Source organism: Salvelinus namaycush, chromosome 37 (assembly GCF_016432855.1).
Source record: "Salvelinus namaycush isolate Seneca chromosome 37, SaNama_1.0, whole genome shotgun sequence".
NCBI classification, from domain to species: Eukaryota; Metazoa; Chordata; class Actinopteri; order Salmoniformes; family Salmonidae; genus Salvelinus; species Salvelinus namaycush.
In genome coordinates, this window is record NC_052343.1 from 29991530 (window position 1) to 30017166 (window position 25637).

The 25637-nt window shown below is 44.5% G+C and overlaps 2 protein-coding genes across 3 annotated transcripts; one reads left to right on the forward strand and one right to left on the reverse strand.

The window, feature by feature from the left end:
- The first annotated feature begins 4995 nt into the window (after positions 1-4995).
- LOC120030972 (keratin-associated protein 4-4-like) lies at positions 4996-5961 on the forward strand. Its single transcript, XM_038976477.1, has 2 exons — positions 4996-5789; positions 5952-5961. The coding sequence occupies exons 1-2, from the start codon at positions 4996-4998 to the stop codon at positions 5959-5961; spliced, it is 804 nt and encodes a 267-aa protein (XP_038832405.1).
- Positions 5962-11314: 5353 nt separating this feature from the next.
- On the reverse strand, positions 11315-21890 carry LOC120031560 (tyrosine-protein phosphatase non-receptor type 2-like). 2 transcript variants are annotated; one of them, XM_038977369.1, is made up of 9 exons: positions 21786-21890; positions 21549-21649; positions 20854-20952; positions 16217-16354; positions 15925-16134; positions 14410-14571; positions 13397-14112; positions 11960-12125; positions 11315-11891 (listed from the first exon to the last, which is right to left on the reverse strand). In XM_038977369.1, exons 1-9 carry the CDS (start codon positions 21838-21840, stop codon positions 11868-11870), a joined length of 1671 nt encoding a protein of 556 aa, XP_038833297.1. In that variant the 5' UTR covers positions 21841-21890; the 3' UTR covers positions 11315-11867. The 2 variants fall into 2 exon arrangements, with proteins under 2 accessions (XP_038833297.1, XP_038833296.1); XM_038977368.1 differs by having other exon boundaries at positions 11316-12125.
- Positions 21891-25637: the final 3747 nt, after the last annotated feature.

Genomic DNA, 25637 nt, shown 5'->3' on the forward strand with positions numbered 1-25637 from the left:
AAATAAATCTCTCAATTTTTGCTAATTTTTTGTGCGGTCTTGCAGGCCTTCTCATGCAGCTGCAACTGCAAGTGCATTTGTAAATCATGACCCATCTTGAGTTGGGCTCTGGGATGGTGCAATTGTTGAGAAAGTGAGCTTATGGTTGTGTGGGGGTAAGGGCTGAGTGTGTGTGGGTGTATGTGTGTATCCCACAACTGTTGCGAAGGAAGAAGTAAAAGATGTTAGGGACAATAGAGGATGATCCACAGATATATATAATACAAATCGAGGTGAGGGCAATGGAAATGCATATGGTAATTGATCTTCTTCAATTCGGTAAATGGCACTGTATGCTCTTTTCAAAGAATGGATCCCAGTCGGTTCAGGGCTATGGGATACAGGGGGTCGAGGGTGGTCTACCGGGCATTGGGATGACAAGCCATCTCGAGATGAGGCCTTTTAGCGGGTGGAATAGTAGGGACCAATTGGAGGTTTACTTAGTAGAAATGCAAATATCATGGTACAACTATATAGACACTCAATCATTATGTTACTTTTTAATAGTACGTTTACAAAAATATATTCTGATTAAAAGAATGAAAGGTGTGTCTCATTATGGTAAGTGGTGAAATAAGTATAGCCAGTTACAATTGTAATGGCTTAGCAGATAATAAGAAAAGACGATCAGTATTTACCTGGCTAAAAGAGAAGGATTATAATATCTATTGTTTACAGGAAACCCATTCAACAGTTTTAGATGAAGTTTTGTGGAAAAAGAACTGGGGGGGCAAAATATATTTCTCCCATGGGCAAAGAAATTCAAAAGGGGTGATGGTTTTAATTAACAATAATTTTGATCCAAATGTGCAAATTGTCCAAACAGATCCTCAAGGTAGATGGATTATTTTAAATATGTTATTGGACAATAAACAAATATGGCTTGTTAACCTATACGGTCCGAATAATGATGATCCAAGCTTCTTTGAAAATATATATAAGAATTTATCAACTCTACAAGCAACACTAGACTCTATTATTATAGTGGGAGATTTTAATACGGTCTTAAATACCTCTATAGACCGGAAAGGAAATCACACTACAAACTATCACCCTCAGGCACTTAAGGAAATCATGAATGTCATGGATATATTGGAATTAGTGGATATATGGAGACTTAAATACCCTGATTTAGTGAGATATACATGGCGGAGGCTGAATCAAGCTAGTCGTATTGACTACTTTCTTATACCATTCTCTCTGGCACCAAAAGTTAAAAAAGTGTTGATAGGGGACAGAATGCGGTCGGATCATCACATAATTGGCATATATATTTCTCTTACAGAATTTCCACGTGGGCGAGGATATTGGAAATTTAATCAAAGTCTACTAGATGATAAATTGTTTAGAACTAGGACAGAAGATTTTATAACTGACTTTTTCAGACATAACATAGGTACAGCAGATCCCCTTATTGTATGGGACACTTTTAAGTGTGCCTTTAGAGGCCATGCAATTCAGTACTCATCTATAAAACAAAGGGAATTTAGATCAAAAGAGTCCATATTAACAAAGGAAATTGAAGGACTAACAGTACAGTTAGATAGCAATAAAAACAGTACCATAGAGGCACAGAATAAGTTAGAGGAAAAACAAAAAGAAATGGAGGAACTTATTCAAGAAAGATCCAGTGTAATATATTATAAAAATAAAGCGAACTGGATGGAATATGGGGAAAAATGCACCAAATTCTTTTTCAATCTTCAATATAGAAATGCTACCAAAAAAAATGTATTAAAACTTGTTACAAATGATGGAGTCACGCATGATTCACCAAATGATATTTTGAAAGAGGAAGTAAAGTACTTTAAGAATATGTTTTCGTTTCAGGCTCCTCCATCTCCACTAACTGAAACTAATTGTATGGATTTTTTTCCTATTAATAATGTAAAATTAACATCTGTACAGAAAGACTCATGTGAAGGCCAAATTACAGAGGAGGAACTGCTTGATGCAATTGGGGCCTTTAAGGATGGGAAAACTCCAGGGCTGGATGGCATACCAGTGGAAGTATACAAAACTTTTTTTGATATACTCAAAGGACCATTATTAGCTTGTTTTAACCACTCCTATATAAATGGTAGATTATCAGACACGCAACAAGAAGGTCTGATATCGTTATTACTGAAACAGGACCCAAGTGGTATATATAAAGATCCAGTCCAATTAAAAAATTGGAGACCTCTTACACTTCAGTGTTGTGATGCAAAAATCCTAGCAAAATGCTTGGCGCATAGAATAAAAAAAGTTTTGTCAGATATTATTCATCCTAATCAGACAGGTTTTTTACATGGACGATACATTGGAGATAATATAAGGCAAGTACTGGAAACAATAGAACACTATGAAATATCGGGGACACCAGGTCTGGTTTTCATAGCTGATTTTGAAAAGGCTTTTGATAAAGTACGACTGGAGTTTATATATAAATGCCTAGAATATTTCAATTTTGGGGAATCTCTTATAAAATGGGTTAAAATTATGTATAGTAACCCTAGGTGTAAAATAGTAAATAATGGCTACATCTCAGAAAGTTTTAAACTATCTAGAGGAGTAAAACAAGGTTGTCCACTATCGGCATATCTATTTATTATTGCCATCGAAATGTTAGCTGTTAAAATTAGATCAAACATTAATATTAATGGATTAGAAATCCGTGGCTTAAAAACTAAGGTGTCATTGTACGCTGATGATTCATGTTTTCTTTTAAAACCACAACTAGAGTCTCTCCACGGCCTCATAGAGGATCTAGATACCTTTGCTATCCTCTCTGGATTAAAACCAAATTATGATAAATGTACCATATTACGTATTGGATCACTAAAAAATACACATTTTATATTGCCATGTAGTTTACCAATTAAATGGTCTGACGGAGATGTGGACATACTCGGTATAAAAATCCCAAAAGAAAGAAATGATCTCACTCCAATAAATTTTTATAGAAAGTTAGCAAAAATAGATAAGATCTTGCTACCATGGAAAGGAAAATACTTGTCTATTTGTGGAAAAATCACCCTGATTAACTCTTTAGTCATATCACAGTTTACCTATTTGCTTATGGTTTTGCCTACACCTAGTGACCTGCTTTTTAAATTATATGAACAAAAAATATTCCATTTTATTTGGAACGGCAAGCCAGATAAAATTAAAAGGGCCTATTTATATAACGAATATGAATTCGGAGGGCAGAAATTATTAAATATTAAAGCATTAGACCTCTCACTAAAGGCATCAGTCATACAAAAGTTATACTTAAATCCAAACTGGTTCTCTAGTAAATTGGTACGAATGTCTCATCCTATGTTCAAGAAGGGCCTTTTTCCCTTTATTCAGATTACACCTGCTCACTTTCGGTTGTTTGAAAAGGAAATAATCTCCAAAATATCCTTATTTTTTAAACAAGCCTTAGAAAGTTGGTTGCAATTTCAGTTTAATCCACCTGAAAGGACGGAACAAATAGTACAACAAATATTGTGGTTAAATTCAAATATAGTAATTGATAAAAAAACTGTATTTATCGAAGAAATGTTTAAAAAAGGTATAATTTTTGTGAATGATATCATAAATAGGACTGGTGGAGTTGTCACACATGCAGCTAACACAGACATATGGAAATGTCTGCTCTACCCAAAATTACAACCAATTAATTGCAGCATTACCACAAAAATGGAAGAGGCAAGTAGAAGGGGAAAAAAGTAAGGAACTTGTATGTCGGCCCTGTATTAAAGAACATAAATGGTTAAAGAAAAGTGTGATAAATAAAAACATATACCAATTTCATTTAAGGACCAAAAAACTGACAGCTGTGCCATATAAATTGCAAAATAGTTGGGAAGAGATTTTCGATGTACCCATTCCATGGCACATGGTTTATGAATTGATACGCAAAACAACGCCGGATTCAAAACTTCGAATTTTTCAATTTAAATTACTGTACAAAATTCTTGCAACTAATAGAATGTTATATATATGGGGTATACAATCTTCCCAGCTCTGCAGATTCTGTTGTGAGGAGGCAGAGTCATTAGATCATTTATTTTGGTATTGTCCATATGTAGCTCGTTTTTGGTCACAGGTCCAGGAATGGCTGAAGAATTGCAACATTTGCCTAGAACTAACGCTACAGATAGCAATACTGGGGGATTTGAAAAGCCATAGTCAATCAATCAATAATATAATAATTATTTTAGCAAAAATGTTTATTTTTAATTTACAATCTGTAGAAGCTATGAGAATAGGAAGGTTCAAATCTTTTGTGAAGCATCACAGCACAGTTGAAAAATATATGGCAAATAAAAATCCGAAATGGATGATGTTGGAAGATAGATGGGAAGGGTTGAGTGGAACTGAAGGGTGGAACTAATAACAAGATAAACAATGTAGGGCATACGGGATCTGTGAAATGTGTATAGGTGCGGAGCTTTTGTGAAATAGCACAGTTACAAGTGGAAATAAAATTGGATGGACAACAGAAATAGAGGAAGGACTAAGAACAAACAAGAGAGAACTATTATAAAGTAGTCTGTGTCTGTAAAATAGGTATAAGATGTATAAATTGAAGGTAAAAGCAGAAGTGTTTATTAGTTTACTCCAATTGGGGGAGCGGTGGTAGGGTTGCGGGGAATAATAATAAAGGTATATTCTTTAAAAAAGTATGTATGTCTATATAGGTATGTGTATGTATATATGTATGTATGTATGCATGCGTGTATGGATATATATATTTACCCAAAAAAATATGGGGGATTGGAAATGATGCAGACAATTACATTGGAAGCAACATTCTTTCCGCAATATTAAGCTGATCCACCCCAATAAAATAAAATAAAAAAAAAGTACTGTCTGAAGGCCCTGTGTATAAACACGTACTGTCTGAAGGCCCTGTGTATAAACACGTACTGTCTGAAGGCCCTGTGTATAAACACGTACTGTCTGAAGGCCCTGTGTATTAACATGTACTGTCTGAAGGCCCTGTGTATTAACATGTACTGTCTGAAGGCCCTGTGTATTAACATGTACTGTCTGAAGGCCCTGTGTATAAACACGTACTGTCTGAAGGCCCTGTGTATAAACACGTACTGTCTGAAGGCCCTGTGTATAAACACGTACTGTCTGAAGGCCCTGTGTATAAACACGTACTGTCTGAAGGCCCTGTGTATTAACACGTACTGTCTGAAGGCCCTGTGTATTAACATGTACTGTCTGAAGGCCCTGTGTATTAACATGTACTGTCTGAAGGCCCTGTGTATAAACACGTACTGTCTGAAGGCCCTGTGTATAAACACGTACTGTCTGAAGGCCCTGTGTATTAACATGTACTGTCTGAAGGCCCTGTGTATTAACATGTACTGTCTGAAGGCCCTGTGTATAAACACGTACTGTCTGAAGGCCCTGTGTATAAACACGTACTGTCTGAAGGCCCTGTGTATAAACACGTACTGTCTGAAGGCCCTGTGTATTAACATGTACTGTCTGAAGGCCCTGTGTATTAACATGTACTGTCTGAAGGCCCTGTGTATTAACATGTACTGTCTGAAGTCCCTGTGTATAAACACGTACTGTCTGAAGGCCCTGTGTATTAACACGTACTGTCTGAAGTCCCTGTGTATAAACACGTACTGTCTGAAGGCCCTGTGTATTAACATGTACCGTCTGAAGGCCCTGTGTATTAACACGTACTGTCTGAAGTCCCTGTGTATTAACATGTACTGTCTGAAGGCCCTGTGTATTAATTCAGCCGCTGGATGGTCGGTGGGGATGGAACATAATTACAAATCATTTGTAGACTGAAATTATGTTTTAGTCAAATATTATCTGTTTGGGCTTCTTGTGGTCAATTTGCAAACCTCGCTTACATTTGTATACAATCACATCTCTCCCTCTCCCTGTCCCTAAACATGAGATTTCAGTTCCTTCTAAGACCTGTGTAGAAGCATCACTGATTGAAAACGGATCAACTCAGCCATAAGCATGTACGGTTATAAAAAATACATTTTATTGAACAAGTTCAGGTGGTTTTTCAAAACATCAGTCAGGTTCTAACTGCAGCTCCACAGTGACACAAAACTCCCCTGAATCTCATGATCTCATGGGAAACAACAAACAAATGGAATGTGATGGTCCACGCTGTTCTGAGGCCAGTATTTACTGAGGCGCCAGTATTTAACTGAGGCGCCAGTATTTAACTGAGGCGCCAGTATTTTACTGAGGCGCCAGTATTTTACTGAGGCGCCAGTATTTTACTGAGGCGCCAGTATTTAACTGAGGCGCCAGTATTTAACTGAGGCGCCAGTATTTAACTGAGGCGCCAGTATTTAACTGAGGCGCCAGTATTTAACTGAGGCGCCAGTATTTAACTGAGGCGCCAGTATTTAACTGAGGCGCCAGTATTTAACTGAGGCGCCAGTATTTAACTGAGGCGCCAGTATTTAACTGAGGCGCCAGTATTTAACTGAGGCGCCAGTATTTACTGAGGCCAATATTCCCTGCCTAAACCATAACCAATGGTGGAGGATCGTCCAGTGTATCACAATGTTTGAGTCACAAATGGCACCCTTTTCCCTATATAGTGCACTACTTTAGACCAGAGCCCTATGGAACCCTATTCCCTATATAGTGCACTACTTTAGACCAGAGCCCTATGGCACCCTATTCCCTATATAGTGCACTACTTTAGACCAGAGCCCTTTGCAAAAGTAGTGCACTATAAAAGAGAATAGGGCACCTTTCAGAACGTAACCAACGAGTCATTCTATCACATTAGTACCTAGGATGACTCTAAGAAGACCATCTCATCCTAGGTTAGTACATGCTAACAACACATTTGGTATGCAACTGTGGGCCACACAACCATACATTCTGATTTGAGTTATCCACACGGTTTATTTTTGATCCAACAGTATTACAGGACAATGACCATTCAGGGTATATGAAGTCAACTCTGTCCCGCTGTCCTAATAGCAAACAGTGTGCTCCATTCCCTAGCACGTTACTATGGAAACCCTGGGATTATCCTAAAGGCACATTCAAGTATTGTGGTGGTGTGGGGGGGGGGGGGGGGGGGGGGGGGGTTTAAAAGCAACAAAAACTAAAAGATATATCCACCATCATATTGTCACCTAGCTTGCTTGCTTTCAACAACATTCATTTCCTTAACCTTGGGACTGGCAGGTGCTTTGACCAAACCTGCTGCAACACAGAGAGGAGTTTCTCTGTCTCTGCTGCAACACACAGAGAGGAGTTTCTCTGTCTCTGCTGCAACACACAGAAGAGTTTCTCTGTCCCTGCTGCAACACAGAGAGGAGTTTCTCTGTCTCTGCTGCAACACACAGAGAGGAGTTTCTCTGTCTCTGCTGCAACACACAGAGAGGAGTTTCTCTGTCTCTGCTGCAACACACAGAGAGGAGTTTCTCTGTCTCTGCTGCAACACAGAGAGGAGTTTCTCTGTCCCTGCTGCAACACAGAGAGGAGTTTCTCTGTCTCTGCTGCAACACACAGAGGAGTTTCTCTGTCTCTGCTGCAACACACAGAGAGGAGTTTCTCTGTCTCTGCTGCAACACACAGAGAGGAGTTTCTCTGTCTCTGCTGCAACACAGAGAGGAGTTTCTCTGTCTCTGCTGCAACACAGAGAGGAGTTTCTCTGTCTCTGCTGCAACACACAGAGAGGAGTTTCTCTGTCTCTGCTGCAACACACAGAGAGGAGTTTCTCTGTCTCTGCTGCAACACACAGAGAGGAGTTTCTCTGTCTCTGCTGCAACACACAGAGAGGAGTTTCTCTGTCTCTGCTGCAACACACAGATAGGAGTTTCTCTGTCCCTGCTGCAACACACAGATAGGAGTTTCTCTGTCCCTGCTGCAACACACAGATAGGAGTTTCTCTGTCCCTGCTGCAACACACAGATAGGAGTTTCTCTGTCCCTGCTGCAACACACAGAGAGGAGTTTCTCTGTCCCTGCTGCAACACACAGAGAGGAGTTTCTCTGTCCCTGCTGCAACACACAGATAGGAGTTTCTCTGTCCCTGCTGCAACACACAGAAGAGTTTCTCTGTCCCTGCTGCAACAGAGAGGAGTTTCTCTGTCCCTGCTGCAACACACAGAGAGGAGTTTCTCTGTCCCTGCTGCAACACACAGAGAGGAGTTTCTCTGTCCCTGCTGCAACACACAGAGAGGAGTTTCTCTGTCCCTGCTGCAACACAGAGAGGAGTTTCTCTGTCCCTGCTGCAACAGAGAGAGAAGTTTCTCTGTCCCTGCTGCAACAGAGACCAAGGCTACTGTTATAAATCACTTCTCCTTACTGTCTGCTGGGCATCAGCCAGCCAGCCAGGTCAGTCAGCCAGCCAGCCAGCCAGGTCAGTCAGTATCAGATGAATAATACTACAACTAAATAAAACAAACTCAGGTTACCAAAGCTTGTCATATCAGACATAACCTCAGAAGCAGACTTTGCACAAGCTCGCTAAGTGAGAAGTCCACCAGTAGAGACATCCTGACTATGGATCAGCTGCCAGTAGAACAGAACCCAGCCAGTGGGTCGGTAGGTAGAGACCAGACTAACGGACCACGTGGAACCCGCTGTATGGATCCGGTCCACAATAACATCTCACCTTTTGTTCGGTTTCATAGTTTAAAGAAAAATGAATGAATTCATTCATGTTGAACCATATATAGAACACGTGACCCAAATAGGTCAGACCAAACTCTGCCCGGTCCGGGCCCTGCTGACACAACGGAAGAACCGTTCAGACCAAACTCTGCCCGGCCCGGGCCCTGCTGACACAACGGAAGAACCGTTCAGACCAAACTCTGCCCGGCCCGGGCCCTGCTGACACAACGGAAGAACCGTTCAGACCAAACTCTGCCCGGTCCGGGCCCTGCTGACACAACGGAAGAACCGTTCAGACCAAACTCTGCCCGGTCCGGGCCCTGCTGACAACGGAAGAACCGTTCAGACCAAACTCTGCCCGGTCCGGGCCCTGCTGACAACGGAAGAACCGTTCAGACCAAACTCTGCCCGGTCCGGGCCCTGCTGACACAACGGAAGAACCGTTCAGACCAAACTCTGCCCGGTCCGGGCCCTGCTGACACAACGGAAGAACCGTTCAGACCAAACTCTGCCCGGTCCGGGCCCTGCTGACACAACGGAAGAACCGTTCAGACCAAACTCTGCCCGGTCCGGGCCCTGCTGACACAACGGAAGAACCGTTCAGACCAAACTCTGCCCGGTCCGGGCCCTGCTGACACAACGGAAGAACCGTTCAGACCAAACTCTGCCCGGTCCGGGCCCTGCTGACACAACGGAAGAACCGTTCAGACCAAACTCTGCCCGGTCCGGGCCCTGCTGACACAACGGAAGAACCGTTCAGACCAAACTCTGCCCGGTCCGGGCCCTGCTGACACAACGGAAGAACCGTTCAGACCAAACTCTGCCCGGTCCGGGCCCTGCTGACACAACGGAAGAACCGTTCAGACCAAACTCTGCCCGGTCCGGGCCCTGCTGACAACGGAAGAACCGTTCAGACCAAACTCTGCCCGGTCCGGGCCCTGCTGACACAACGGAAGAACCGTTCAGACCAAACTCTGCCCGGCCCGGGCCCTGCTGACACAACGGAAGAACCGTTCAGACCAAACTCTGCCCGGTCCGGGCCCTGCTGACACAACGGTGTCTGGTCTGGAACACATCAAAGCACCATCAGCATTATGAGGAACAGAGTATGTTGTTGGTTAGAGAACAGCTCTACTGTTGACCTCTGACCTCTATGTTCCTGTTGCACTGTGAGCTCTATGAGAGGACCACTGTGTGCTCTATGAGAGGACCACTGTGAGCTCTATGAGAGGACCACTGTGAGCTCTATGAGAGGACCACTGTGTGCTCTATGAGAGGACCACTGTGTGCTCTATGAGAGGACCACTGTGTGCTCTATGAGAGGACCACTGTGTGCTCTATGAGAGGACCACTGTGTGCTCTATGAGAGGACCACTGTGAGCTCTATGAGAGGACCACTGTGAGCTCTATGAGAGGACCACTGTGAGCTCTATGAGAGGACCACTGTGTGCTCTATGAGAGGACCACTGTGAGCTCTATGAGAGGACCACTGTGAGCTCTATGAGAGGACCACTGTGAGCTCTATGAGAGGACCACTGTGTGCTCTATGAGAGGACCACTGTGAGCTCTATGAGAGGACCACTGTGAGCTCTATGAGAGGACCACTGTGAGCTCTATGAGAGGACCACTGTGAGCTCTATGAGAGGACCACTGTGAGCTCTATGAGAGGACCACTGTGAGCTCTATGAGAGGACCACTGTGAGCTCTATGAGAGGACCACTGTGAGCTCTATGAGAGGACCACTGTGTGCTCTATGAGAGGACCACTGTGAGCTCTATGAGAGGACCACTGTGAGCTCTATGAGAGGACCACTGTGTGCTCTATGAGAGGACCAAAAAAGGTGAAACACAGCCTTTGAATTGCTTCATGTGAAATATGTACATCAAATCAAAGAAACAATCTGACCTTTTAAAATGAAATAAAAAAAGAATGAAAGGAAAAAGGTCAAGATGATTTTGTTGTTTTGTACTGGGCCTTTTGCACATGATGTCTGGTGCTGCTGCATGGGGGGGGGGGGGGGGTCAGACAGTATATTCACCAGGTGCTGCTGCATGGGGGGGGGGGGGGGTCAGACAGTATATTCACCAGGTGCTGCTGCATGGGGGGGGGGGGGGGGGGGTCAGACAGTATATTCACCAGGTGCTGCTGCATGGGGGGGGGGGGTCAGACAGTATATTCACCAGGTGCTGCTGCATGGGGGGGGGGGGGGGGGGGGGGGTCAGACAGTATATTCACCAGGTGCTGCTGCATGGGGGGGGGGGGGTCAGACAGTATATTCACCAGGTGCTGCTGCATGGGGGGGGGGGGGGGGTCAGACAGTATATTCACCAGGTGCTGCTGCATGGGGGGGGGGGGGGGGGGGTCAGACAGTATATTCACCAGGTGCTGCTGCATGGGGGGGGGGGGGGGGTCAGACAGTATATTCACCAGGTGCTGCTGCATGGGGGGGGGGGGGGGGGTCAGACAGTATATTCACCAGGTGCTGCTGCATGGGGGGGGGTCAGACAGTATATTCACCAGGTGCTGCTGCATGGGGGGGGGGGGGGGGGGGGGGTCAGACAGTATATTCACCAGGTGCTGCTGCATGGGGGGGGGGGGGGGTCAGACAGTATATTCACCAGGTGCTGCTGCATGGGGGGGGGGGGGGGTCAGACAGTATATTCACCAGGTGCTGCTGCATGGGGGGGGGGGGGGGGGGTCAGTCAGTATATTCACCAGGTGCTGCTAACTGGAGCACCAACAGCCTGAGAGAAGATGTTACCATGAAGATCTTAAAGAACCAAAATATACACACGGGACGGTTTGATCTAGTGCTTTGACCTTTTCCACCAGGGTTGAGCTCAATACCATTTCAATTCAGAAAGTAGAACTAAATTTAAAAAAAGTTAAATCATTGAAAAAAAAGCTTGAAGAGAATTGGTGTACTTCCTGAATTGACAGGAATCAAAATGGAATTGACCCAAACCTTGGTTTTGACCTGTAGAAATAAATACCCCTGTTATGCACAAACAGACCATGAGAATGTACCTACAGAGAGAGAGAGGTACCGTGTCCCAGGTACTGGTGCAACAAAGAGGGAGGGGGTATCACTGGGAGAAGAGCCAAACCACCACTAGCCCCAAGGCCACGGCAGCTCAGACAGAGGGAGGGGGTATCACTGGGAGAAGAGCCAAACCACCACTAGCCCCAAGGCCACGGCAGCTCAGACAGAGGGAGGGGGTATCACTGGGAGAAGTGCCAAACCACCACTAGCCCCAAGGCCACGGCAGCTCAGACAGAGGGAGGGGGTATCACTGGGAGAAGTGCCAAACCACCACTAGCCCCAAGGCCACGGCAGCTCCAGCCCCCATGGTGAGCAGGATAGGCCTCCAGTACAGCCAGCGCTCTTTCTGCCTCTCTGTGTCCGTCAGTCTCTGTTTCATCAGGTGAAGCTTCTGGGCCGTGCTGGCGATACGCTCCTCCCTGCGTCTCTTCCTCAGACTGGAATGAGATAATAAGATGAGGGTTTCATTACATGGTTAGAGAAGTCTAGAAGGGGTCCTAATTGAATGAAATCTAAACATGTGAGGCTGGAAGGGTCCTAATTGAATGCCATCTAAACATGTCTGGAAGGGGGTCCTAATTGAATGAAATCTAAACATGTGAGTCTGGAAGGGTCCTAATTGAGTGCCATCTAAACATGTGAGTCTAGAAGGGGTCCTAATTGAATGCCATCTAAACATGTGAGTCTAGAAGGGGTCCTAATTGAATGCCATCTAAACATGTGAGTCTAGAAGGGGTCCTAATTGAATGAAATCTAAACATGTCTAGAAGGGGTCCTAATTGAATGCCATCTAAACATGTGAGTCTAGAAGGGGTCCTAATTGAGTGCCATCTAAACATGTGAGTCTGGAAGGGTCCTAATTGAGTGCCATCTAAACATGTCTAGAAGGGGTCCTAATTGAATGCCATCTAAACATGTGAGTCTAGAAGGGGTCCTAATTGAGTGCCATCTAAACATGTGAGTCTAGAAGGGGTCCTAATTGAGTGCCATCTAAACATTTGAGTCTGGAAGGGTCCTAATTGAATGAAATCTAAACATGTGAGTCTAGAAGGGGTCCTAATTGAATGCCATCTAAACATGTCTGGAAGGGGTCCTAATTGAGTGCCATCTAAACATGTGAGTCTGGAAGGGTCCTAATTGAGTGCCATCTAAACATGTCTGGAAGGGTCCTAATTGAATGCCATCTAAACATGTGAGTCTGGAAGGGGTCCTAATTGAATGAAATCTAAACATGTGAGTCTAGAAGGGGTCCTAATTGAATGCCATCTAAACATGTCTAGAAGGGGTCCTAATTGAGTGCCATCTAAACATGTCTAGAAGGGGTCCTAATTGAGTGCCATCTAAACATGTCTAGAAGGGGTCCTAATTGAATGCCATCTAAACATGTCTGGAAGGGTCCTAATTGAATGCCATCTAAACATGTGAGTCTGGAAGGGTCCTAATTGAGTGACATCTAAACATGTCTAGAAGGGGTCCTAATTGAATGCCATCTAAACATGTGAGTCTGGAAGGGTCCTAATTGAATGCCATCTAAACATGTCTAGAAGGGGTCCTAATTGAATGCCATCTAAACATGTCTAGAAGGGGTCCTAATTGAAAGCCATCTAAACAGTCTGCCCGGCACTAAAGGCCCACAGCTTCAGCAGGAGGAGTTAAGCAGACAATAGAAAGAAGCAGGAGAGGGGAATACACCTCGAGGTTTACTGACCATGGCACCTCCGCCAGGTCCTTCTCTGAGCTGTCTGGATCTGTCCCGTCTCCTGACGTCCGGTCCTCTCTGGACAACGCCACAGCCTCAGGCTCCACACAGGGCAGTGGCTGGCCGCTGGGCTTTTCTGAGGGCCGACTGGGGGACGGGGGGGCGGGCGTGTCTAAAGGCCGTGGTGGGGGTAGAGTGGGGGCGGGGCCATCTAAAGGTCGTGGCGGGGGTAGAGTGGGGGCGTCTGAAGGCCGTGGTGGGGGTAGAGTGGGGGCGGGGCTATCTAAAGGCCGTGGTGGGGGTAGAGTGGGGGCGGGGCTATCTAAAGGCCGTGGTGGGGGTAGAGTGGGGGCGGGGCTATCTAAAGGCCGTGGTGGGGGTAGAGTGGGGGCGGGGCTATCTAAAGGCCGTGGTGGGGGTAGAGTGGGGGCGGGGCTATCTAAAGGCCGTGGCGGGGGTAGAGCGGGGGCGTCTAAAGGCCGTGGCGGGGGTAGAGTGGGGGCGTCTGAAGGCCGTGGTGGGGGTAGAGTGGGGGCGTCTGAAGGCCGTGGTGGGGGTAGAGTGGGGGCGTCTAAAGGCCGTGGCGGGGGTAGAGTGGGGGCGTCTAAAGGCCGTGGCGGGGGTAGAGCGGGGGCGTCTGAAGGCCGTGGTGGGGGTAGAGCGGGGGCGGGCGGTGATTCACACACTGTCGCTCTGTCCTCTCTGGACAGCTCGCTCCACTGGCTCTGTAGACAGACCAGTACTTCATGACCAACAGCTCCTCAGACAGACAGATAGAGCAGTCTCCCTACCTGTACAGAGCAGTCCCCCATGATGCTCTTGGCTCCCTCCAGCTAGCTAGGTGTGTGGTTAGTGTTAGCGGTGTTACCTGTACAGAGCAGTCCCCCATGATGCTCTTGGCTCCCTCCAGCTAGCTAGGTGTGTGGTTAGTGTTAGCGGTGTTACCTGTACAGAGCAGTCCCCCATGATGCTCTTGGCTCCCTCCAGCTAGCTAGGTGTGTGGTTAGTGTTAGCGGTGTTACCTGTGCAGAGCAGTCCCCCATGATGCTCTTGGCTCCCTCCAGGACAGCCCTGTAGGAGAAACGTAGCTGGTCAGGAGTCTGGATCAGACCCATCCGGTACTCCCTCATGTCCAGCAGAACCCTCTGAATGTCCACTGACGACGGGTCCTTCCTCTTGTCCATCTGGACGGGAGAGAGAGAGAATGACTTAACCTCCAACATCAGGGACAAGTGAAGACTGGCTGTTCAACATAATGCAGTGAATTTAGACTGGAGACACAGCCCATCTGTAAATAGCCCACCCAACTACCTCATCCCCATATTGTTATTTATTTTTTGCTCCTTTGCACCAGAGTATCTCGCTAAATTGTAATTATTTCGCCTCTATGGCCTATTTATTGCCTTACCTCCCTGATCTTAATACATTTGTACACACACTGTACATAGACTTTTCTATTGTATTATTTGACTGTACGTTTGTTTATGTGTAACTCTGTGTTGTTGTTTGTGTCGCACTGCTTTGCTTTTATCTTGGCCAGGTCGCAGTTGTAAATGAGAACTTGTTCTCAACTGGCCGACCTGGTTAAATAAAGGTGAAATAATAATAAAATGAAAATACAGTTTGACCAGGAGCTGATGTGAAACACCAAGTAGTGAAGCCTTGTCCGAGACAGAATCTCCTGTGTCTGTAGCGGGAACCAGCTGAATGTCCAAGTACAGCCCCTGAACAGGACGCTAGTCTACTTTCATACCAAGTAGTGAAGCCTTGTCCGAGACAGAATCTCCTGTGTCTGTAGCGGGAACCAGCTGAATGTCCAAGTACAGCCCCTGAACAGGACGCTAGTCTACTTTCATACCAAGTAGTGAAGCCTTGTCCGAGACAGAATCTCCTGTGTCTGTAGCAGGAACCAGCTGAATGTCCAAGTACAGCCCCTGAACAGGACGCTAGTCTACTTTCATACCAAGTAGTGAAGCCTTGTCCGAGACAGAATCTCCTGTGTCTGTAGCAGGAACCAGCTGAATGTCCAAGTACAGCCCCTGAACAGGACGCTAGTCTACTTTCATACCAAGTAGTGAAGCCTTGTCCGAGACAGAATCTCCTGTGTCTGTAGCGGGAACCAGCTGAATGTCCAAGTACAGCCCCTGAACAGGACGCTAGTCTACTTTCATACCAAGTAGTGAAGCCTTGTCCGAGACAGAATCTCCTGTGTCTGTAGCAGGAACCAGCTGAATGTCCAAGTACAGCCCCTGAACAGGACGCTAGTCTACTTTCATACCAAGTAGTGAAGCCTTGTCCGAGACAGAATCTCCTGTGTCTGTAGCAGGAACCAGCTGAATGTCCAAGTACAGCCCCTGAACAGGACGCTAGTCTACTTTCATACCAAGTAGTGAAGCCTTGTCCGAGGCAGAATCTCCTGTGTCTGTAGCGGGAACAAGCCTAATGTCCAAGTACAGCCCCTGAACAGGACGCTAGTCTACTTTCATACCAAGTCGGGCATTCAATTACAATGTCAAAACAGGAAGTATTGATGTTACCAGGATGAGACACGTGTCAACCAATGAGAAGGTTCCCGAGCGTCCAATCCCAGCGCTGCAGTGGACCACGGCGGGCCCGTGCTCCGTCCCCAATGAGCCAGACTCCCGCACCTTGACCAGGAAGTTGAGGAAAGAGGCCGGGGATTCTGGGACGCCAAAGTCAGGCCAGGTGGTGTAGTGAAAGTGGTATATCTCTCTGGTTCCTCCTGTCTGGACAAAAGGCATGTGATTTAATTACAGTGACTGTGTTAACTTCCTCATGACACAGAGTCCGTGGAGAAGCAGAGCTCACCTCTGTGTTCCTCAGCTCTAACACTCGTATGATGTAGTAGGACTTGTCCTCTTCCTTCACGAGCGTCACAACGAACCCCGTGTCAGTGTAAGACAGCTGGTGTTCCTCAGCTGTAGGCCAGTACTGAGCACACTTCTCCTGTTGGGGGACAATACATCAGTCAGTCTGTTCCTCAGTGGGACAATACATCAATCAGTCTGTTCCTCAGTGGGACAATACATCAGTCAGTCTGTCCCTCAGCTGTAGTACTGAGGACACTTCTCCTGTTGGGGGACAATACATCAGTCAGTCTGTTCCTCAGTGGGACAATACATCAGTCAGTCTGTCCCTCAGCTGTAGTACTGAGGACACTTCTCCTGTTGGGGGACAATACATCAGTCAGTCTGTCTCTCAGGGGGACAATACATCAGTCAGTCTGTTCCTCAGCTGTAGTACTGAGGACACTTCTCCTGTTGGGGGACAATACATCAGTCAGTCTGTTCCTCAGTGGGACAATACATCAGTCAGTCTGTTCCTCAGCTGTAGTACTGAGGACACTTCTCCTGTTGGGGGACAATACATCAGTCAGTCTGTCTCTCAGGGGGACAATACATCAGTCAGTCTGTCCCTCAGCTGTAGTACTGAGGACACTTCTCCTGTTGGGGGATAATACATTAGTGATTAGCCCAACCTGAACACCTGATGGGATGGCTAACTAGCTACAGCAGCTCCCTGGTCTATATGTGCATGACGATCACAGTACCCTGGACAGAGATACAATGAACAGCGGTGTGTTGGTCCACACTTGGTGTTGTGGCCTAAAGTGTGGTGGAAACCTAAAGCACAGGCTTGTCTGTCAGAGAGGGATGCCAACCCCTTCTCTAGGATTCTGTTCAGCATTATAACATGTAGGCTACTTACAGATCCCTTCTCTAGGATTCTGTTCAGCATTATAACATTATGTAGGCTACTTACAGATCCCTTCTCTGGGATTCTGTTCAGCATTATAACATGTAGGCTACTTACAGATCCCTTCTCTAGGATTCTGTTCAGCATTATAACATGTAGGCTACTTACAGACCCCTTCTCTGGGATTCTGTTCAGCATTATAACATGTAGGCTACTTACAGATCCCTTCTCTGGGATTCTGTTCAGCATTATAACATGTAGGCTACTTACAGACCCCTTCTCTAGGATTCTGTTCAGCATTATAACATGTACGCTACTTACAGACCCCTTCTCTAGGATTCTGTTCAGCATTATAACATGCATGTAGGCTACTTACAGATAACTTCTCTAGGATTCTGTTCAGCATTATAACATGTAGGCTACTTACAGATCCCTTCTCTAGGATTCTGTTCAGCATTATAACATGTATGTAGGCTACTTACAGATCCCTTCTCTAGGATTCTGTTCAGCATTATAACATGTAGGCTACTTACAGACCCCTTCTCTGGGATTCTGTTCAGCATTATAACATGTAGGCTACTTACAGACCCCTTCTCTAGGATTCTGTTCAGCATTATAACATGTAGGCTACTTACATATCCCTTCTCTAGGATTCTGTTCAGCATTATAACATTATGTAGGCTACTTACAGACCCCTTCTCTAGGATTCTGTTCAGCATTATAACATGTATGTAGGCTACTTACAGATCCCTTCTCTAGGATTCTGTTCAGCATTATAACATGTAGGCTACTTACAGACCCCTTCTCTAGGATTCTGTTCAGCATTATAACATTATGTAGGCTACTTACAGATCCCTTCTCTAGGATTCTGTTCAGCATTATAACATGTAGGCTACTTACAGACCCCTTCTCTAGGATTCTGTTCAGCATTATAACATTATGTAGGCTACTTACAGATCCCTTCTCTAGGATTCTGTTCAGCATTATAACATTATGTAGGCTACTTACAGACCCCTTCTCTAGGATTCTGTTCAGCATTATAACATTTATGTAGGCTACTTACAGACCCCTTCTCTAGGATTCTGTTCAGCATTATAACATGTAGGCTACTTTACAGACCCCTTCTCTAGGATTCTGTTCAGCATTATAACATTATGTAGACTACTTACAGATCCCTTCTCTAGGATTCTGTTCAGCATTATAACATGTAGGCTACTTACAGACCCCTTCTCTAGGATTCTGTTCAGCATTATAACATGTATGTAGGCTACTTACAGACCCCTTCTCTAGGATTCTGTTCAGCATTATAACATGTAGGCTACTTACAGACCCCTTCTCTAGGATTCTGTTCAGCATTATAACATTATGTAGGCTACTTACAGATCCCTTCTCTAGGATTCTGTTCAGCATTATAACATGTAGGCTACTTACAGATCCCTTCTCCAGGATTCTGTTCAGCATTATAACATTATGTAGGCTACTTACAGATCCCTTCTCTAGGATTCTGTTCAGCATTATAACATGTAGGCTACTTACAGACCCCTTCTCTAGGATTCTGTTCAGCATTATAACATGTATGTAGGCTACTTACAGATCCCTTCTCTAGGATTCTGTTCAGCATTATAACATTATGTAGGCTACTTACAGATCCCTTCTCTAGGATTCTGTTCAGCATTATAACATGCATGTAGGCTACTTACAGATCCCTTCTCTAGGATTCTGTTCAGCATTATAACATGTAGGCTACTTACAGATCCCTTCTCTAGGATTCTGTTCAGCATTATAACATGTAGGCTACTTACAGATCCCTTCTCTAGGATTCTGTTCAGCATTATAACATGTAGGCTACTTACAGATCCCTTCTCTAGGATTCTGTTCAGCATTATAACATGTAGGCTACTTACAGACCCCTTCTCTAGGATTCTGTTCAGCATTATAACATTATGTAGGCTACTTACAGACCCCTTCTCCAGGATTCTGTTCAGCATTATAACATTATGTAGGCTACTTACAGACCCCTTCTCTAGGATTCTGTTCAGCATTATAACATGTATGTAGGCTACTTACAGACCCCTTCTCTAGGATTCTGTTCAGCATTATAACATTATGTAGGCTACTTACAGACCCCTTCTCTAGGATTCTGTTCAGCATTATAACATGTAGGCTACTTACAGACCCCTTCTCTAGGATTCTGTTCAGCATTATAACATGTAGGCTACTTACAGACCCCTTCTCTAGGATTCTGTTCAGCATTATAACATGTAGGCTACTTACAGACCCCTTCTCTAGGATTCTGTTCAGCATTATAACATTATGTAGGCTACTTACAGACCCCTTCTCTAGGATTCTGTTCAGCATTATAACATTATGTAGGCTACTTAAAAAAAAAACTTCTCTAGGATTCTGTTCAGCATTATAACATGTAGGCTACTTACAGACCCCTTCTCTAGGATTCTGTTCAGCATTATAACATTATGTAGGCTACTTACAGATCCCTTCTCTGGGATTCTGTTCAGCATTATAACATGTAGGCTACTTACAGACCCCTTCTCTAGGATTCTGTTCAGCATTATAACATGTAGGCTACTTTACAGACCCCTTCTCTAGGATTCTGTTCAGCATTATAACATTATGTAGACTACTTACAGATCCCTTCTCTAGGATTCTGTTCAGCATTATAACATGTAGGCTACTTACAGACCCCTTCTCTAGGATTCTGTTCAGCATTATAACATGTATGTAGGCTACTTACAGACCCCTTCTCTAGGATTCTGTTCAGCATTATAACATGTAGGCTACTTACAGACCCCTTCTCTAGGATTCTGTTCAGCATTATAACATTATGTAGGCTACTTACAGATCCCTTCTCTAGGATTCTGTTCAGCATTATAACATGTAGGCTACTTACAGATCCCTTCTCCAGGATTCTGTTCAGCATTATAACATTATGTAGGCTACTTACAGATCCCTTCTCTAGGATTCTGTTCAGCATTATAACATGTATGTAGGCTACTTACAGATCCCTTCTCTAGGATTCTGTTCAGCATTATAACATTATGTAGGCTACTTACAGATCCCTTCTCTAGGATTCTGTTCAGCATTATAACATGCATGTAGGCTACTTACAGATCCCTTCTCTAGGATTCTGTTCAGCATTATAACATGTAGGCTACTTACAGATCCCTTCTCTAGGATTCTGTTCAGCATTATAACATGTAGGCTACTTACAGATCCCTTCTCTAGGATTCTGTTCAGCATTATAACATTATGTAGGCTACTTACAGATCCCTTCTCTAGGATTCTGTTCAGCATTATAACATGCATGTAGGCTACTTACAGATCCCTTCTCTAGGATTCTGTTCAGCATTATAACATGTAGGCTACTTACAGATCCCTTCTCTAGGATTCTGTTCAGCATTATAACATGTAGGCTACTTACAGATCCCTTCTCCAGGATTCTGTTCAGCATTATAACATGCATGTAGGCTACTTACAGATCCCTTCTCTAGGATTCTGTTCAGCATTATAACATGTAGGCTACTTACAGACCCCTTCTCTAGGATTCTGTTCAGCATTATAACATGTAGGCTACTTACAGATCCCTTCTCTACGATTCTGTTCAGCATTATAACATGTAGGCTACTTACAGACCCCTTCTCTGGGATTCTGTTCAGCATTATAACATGTAGGCTACTTACAGATCCCTTCTCTAGGATTCTGTTCAGCATTATAACATGTAGGCTACTTACAGACCCCTTCTCTACGATTCTGTTCAGCATTATAACAGCTTTGGAGTTCTGCTCCCAGACCATCAACCAGAAGTGGCCGCAGGTGTTCTTCAGGGGGCCCTTTGGGAGAAAACACAACACACTGCCTCATCACAGACCAACCCTCAACATGTAGATCCACAATCCCTAGTACATGTTTAGTGAAAACCTCATTTCAGTGATCAGTACATAATGAATGGAAACGTCTGAGCTACTTGTATGTACTGACCTGAGACAGAATATAGGATCTTTGGGCTTCGTCCACCATGACTAAACTACTTGTATGTACTGACCTGAGACAGAATATAGGATCTTTGAGCTTCGTCCACCATGACTAAACTACTTGTATGTACTGACCTGAGACAGAATATAGGATCTTTGAGCTTCGTCCACCATGACTAAACTACTTGTATGTGCTGACCTGAGACAGAATATAGGATCTTTGAGCTTCCTCCACCATGACTAAACTACTTGTATGTGCTGACCTGAGACAGAATATAGGATCTTTGAGCTTCCTCCACCATGACTAAACTACTTGTATGTACTGACCTGAGACAGAATATAGGATCTTTGGGCTTCGTCCACCATGACTAAACTACTTGTATGTACTGACCTGAGACAGAATGTAGGATCTTTGGGCTTCGTCCACCATGACTAAACTACTTGTATGTACTGACCTGAGACAGAATATAGGATCTTTGAGCTTCCTCAACCATGACTAAACTTGCATTGATGTAGTCATTTTCAGATTTTTCAAGTTTAACGCGACTGTGATCATCTGAAACCAGAGACAAAAGATATTTAAAATGTGTAAATTAAAACTATTGTGAATCGTCAAGGTGTAAACATTCATCACATTGATGACTAGTGTAGGGTACTTCATGAATGATAGTTGCACAGACAAAAATACTTACAGGGGCTGACATCTCTATATCGGTTTCGATTCTGATTCTCTGGAAGTTTTGCCATCTTATATGAATAGTCGCTGGCTTGGTTTCGGATTTCCTGAGAAAGAACGAGAACAAATACCAGCCAGTAACTGAATTTGATTGTCATTGAAATCAGGTCAGCTTGCTTCTGGGTAAACCTCTACTATAACTGTCTACAACCATATGTCCTATCCCTAACATAGACCCTCTACTATAACCCTGTCAATAACATATATCCTGTCCCTAGACCCTCTACTATAACCCTGTGTCCTATCCCTAACCTAGACCCTCTACTATAACCCTGTGTCCTATCCCTAACCAGACCCTCTACTATAACCCTGTGTCCTATCCCTAACCCTAGACCCTTACTATAACCCTGTGTCCTATCCCTGATGGCAGAAGAGAAAACACGTCAACTGGGTCCTAATTGCACCCTTCTCGCTCGAACCCCAACGGCCGGGTTTCGGCCTTAACGTGTCTGCACACCTTTTTACCTACTACATTTCACTCTTCAATCACAGTCAGCTACAGACACCTAGTCCGTGCTAGGCTTCCAACATTGGCTGGGCCAGAGAAATGTGGTGGACATGATGAAACCTATTTTTCTGATGATTGAATGTATCACATTACAATACGAATAGGCTGCAGTACACTGAGGAGAATGACGATCCACAAGACCTGTATCAGAACCATCCATAATAGACTGCAGTGCACTGAGAGAATGACGATCCACAAGACCAGTATCAGAACCCTCCATAATAGACGCAGTACACTGAGGAGAATGACGATCCACAAGACCTGTATCAGAACCATCCCATAAGAGACTGCAGTCCACTGAGGAGAATGACGATCCACAAGACCTGTATCAGAACCATCCCATAATAGACTGCAGTGCACTGAGGAGAATGACGATCCACAAGACCAGTATCAGAACCTCCATAATAGACTGCAGTACACTGAGGAGATGACGATCCACAAGACCTGTATCAGAACCATCCCATATAGACTGCAGTGCACTGAGGAGATGACGATCCACAAGACCTGTATCAGAACCATCCCATAATAGACTGCAGTGCACTGAGGAGAATGACATCCACAAGACCAGTACAGAACCTCCCATAATAGACTGCAGTACACTGAGGAGAATGACGATCCACAAGACCTTATCAAAACCATCCCATAATAGACTGCAGTGCACTGAGGAGAATGACGATCCACAAGACCTGTATCAGAACATCCCATAATAGACTGCAGTTGCACTGAGGAGATGACGATCCACAAGACCAGTATCAGACCATCCCAAATAGACTGCAGTACACTGAGGAGAATGACATCCACAAGACCTGTATCAGAACCATCCCATAATAGACTGCAGTGCACTGAGGAGAATGACGATCCACAAGACCTGTACAGAACCATCCCTAATAGACTGCAGTGCACTGAGGAGAATGACGATCCACAAGACCAGTATCAGAACCTCCCATAATAGACTGCAGTGCACTGAGAGAATGACGATCCACAAGACCAGTATCAGAACCCCATAATAGACTGCAGTACACTGAGAGAATGACGATCCACAAGACCTGTATCAGAACCATCCCATAATAGGCTGCAGTGCACTGAGGAGATGACGATCCAGAAGACCTGTATCAGAACCATCCCATATTCCAATGTTAATGCCGATACATCCTAACAAAATACACCTATGGACTGCCTGCTAATGAGCCTTACTGGACCTATCGAACGTAGACCTGTAAACTGATCCAAATGTTTTCCTGAATCAAACATCCATTCAAAACACATGGGCTTTTGACCAAATATTCAAATGGATGTTTGGCAAAAATCGAGTTATTTATTTCATGTTTATCATTCAAGCTCCCTTTGATAGTTAATGGGAAAAATTAAATGCTTGATTGTATTTAATGACATGAATGCCCTGTAAGCTGTGTAATGACATGAATGCCTCGTATGCTGTGTAATGACATGATAGCCTCGTATGCTGTGTAATGACATGATGCCTCGCATGCTGTGTATTGCATGAAGCTCGTATGCTGTGTAATGACATGAATGCCTCGTATGCTGTGAAATGACATGAAATGCCTCGTATGCTGTGAAATGACATGAATGCCTCGTATGCTGTGTAATGACAATGAATGCCTCGTATGCTGTGTAATGACATGAATGCCTCTACTGTTAAATGACATGATGCTCGATGCTGTGAAATGACATGAATGCCTCGTATGCTGTGTAATGACATGGAATGCCTCGTATGCTGTGTAATGACATACTGCCTCGTATGCGTGTAATGACATGAATGCCTCGTTGCTGTGTAATGACAGATGCCTCGTATGCTGTGTAATGACATGAATGGCCTCCATGCTGTGTAATGGACATGATGCCTCTTATGCTGTGTAATGTATATGAATACCCGTAATGCTGTGTAATGACATGAATGCCTTGTAGGCTGTGTAATGACATGAATGCCTCGTATGCTGTGTAATGACATGAATGCCTCGTATTGCTGTGTAATGATATGAATACCCGTATGCTGTGTAATGACATGAATGCCTCGTATGCTGTGTAATGACATGAATGTCTCGTATGCTGTGTAATGACATGAATGCATCGTAAGCTGTGTATGACATGAATGCCTCGTATGCTGTGTAATGCATGAATCCCGTATCTGTTAAGGACATGAATGCCTCGTATGCTGTGTAATGACATGAATGCCTCGTATGCTGTAATGATATGAATCCCCGTATGCTGTGTATGACATGAATGCTTGTATGCGTGTAATGACATGAATGCCTCGTATGCTGTTAATGACATGAATGCATCGTATGCTGTGTAATGATATGAATACCCGTATGCTGTGTATGACATGAATGCCTCGTATGCTGTGTAATGACATGAATGTCTCGATGCTGTTAATGACATGATGCATCGTAAGCTGTGTATGACATGATGCCTCGTATGCTGTGTAATGACATGAATGCCTCGTATGCTGTTTAATGACATGAATGCCTCGTATCTGTGTAATGACATGAATGCCTCGTATGCTGTGTATTGACATGAAGCTCGTATGCTGTTGTAATGACATGAATGCCTCTTATGCTGTGTAATGACATGAATGCCTCGTATGCTGTGAAATGACATGAATGCCTCGATGCTGTGTAATGAAATGAATACATCTCGTATGCTGTGTAATGACACGAATGCCTCGTATGCTGTGTAATGACATGAATGCCTTGTATGCTGTGTACATAAGGTAGGCGAGTAGGACAGGCTACTAGGAGAGTGAAGAGCTACATAAGGTAGGCAGTAGACAGGTTACTAAGAGATGAAGAGCTACATATGTAGACAGTAGGACAGCTACTAGAGAGTGAAGAGCTACTAAGTAGCGTTAGGCAGCTACTAGGAAGTAAGAGCTACATGGTAGGCGTAGGACAGGCTACTAGGAAGTGAAGCGATACATAAGGTAGGCAGTAGGACAGGCTCCTAGGAGAGTGAAGAGCTACATAGGTAGACAGTAGGACAGGCTTAGAGAGAGTGAAAGGCTACATAAGGTAGCAGTAGGACAGGCTATTAGGAGAGTGAAGCGATACATAAGGTAGCAGAGTGACAGGCTCCTAGGAGAGTGAAGAGTACTAAGGTAGCAGTAGGACAGGCTCCTAGGAGAGTGAAGAGCTACATAAGGTAGGCTAGGACAGGCTCCTAGGAAGGGAGAGCTACATAGTAGGCAGTAGGACAGGCTACTAGGGAGTGAAAGCTACATAAGTAGGCAGTAGGACCGGCTAACTATGAGAAGTGAAGAGCTACATAAGTAGCATAGAGACA

Coding starts and splice junctions, on each gene's coding strand:
- LOC120031560 (XM_038977369.1), bottom strand. CDS start 21,840: ATGGCAAAACTTCCAGAGAATCAGAATCGAAACCGATATAGAGATGTC. Junction 21,650..21,785: donor ATATAGAGATGTCAGCCCCT/GTAAGTATTTTT, acceptor CTCTGGTTTCAG/ATGATCACAGTCGCGTTAAA. Junction 16,355..20,853: donor GAATCGTAGAGAAGGGGTCT/GTAAGTAGCCTA, acceptor GTCCCCCAACAG/GAGAAGTGTGCTCAGTACTG.
- LOC120030972 (XM_038976477.1), top strand. CDS start 4,996: ATGTACTGTCTGAAGGCCCTGTGTATTAACATGTACTGTCTGAAGGCC.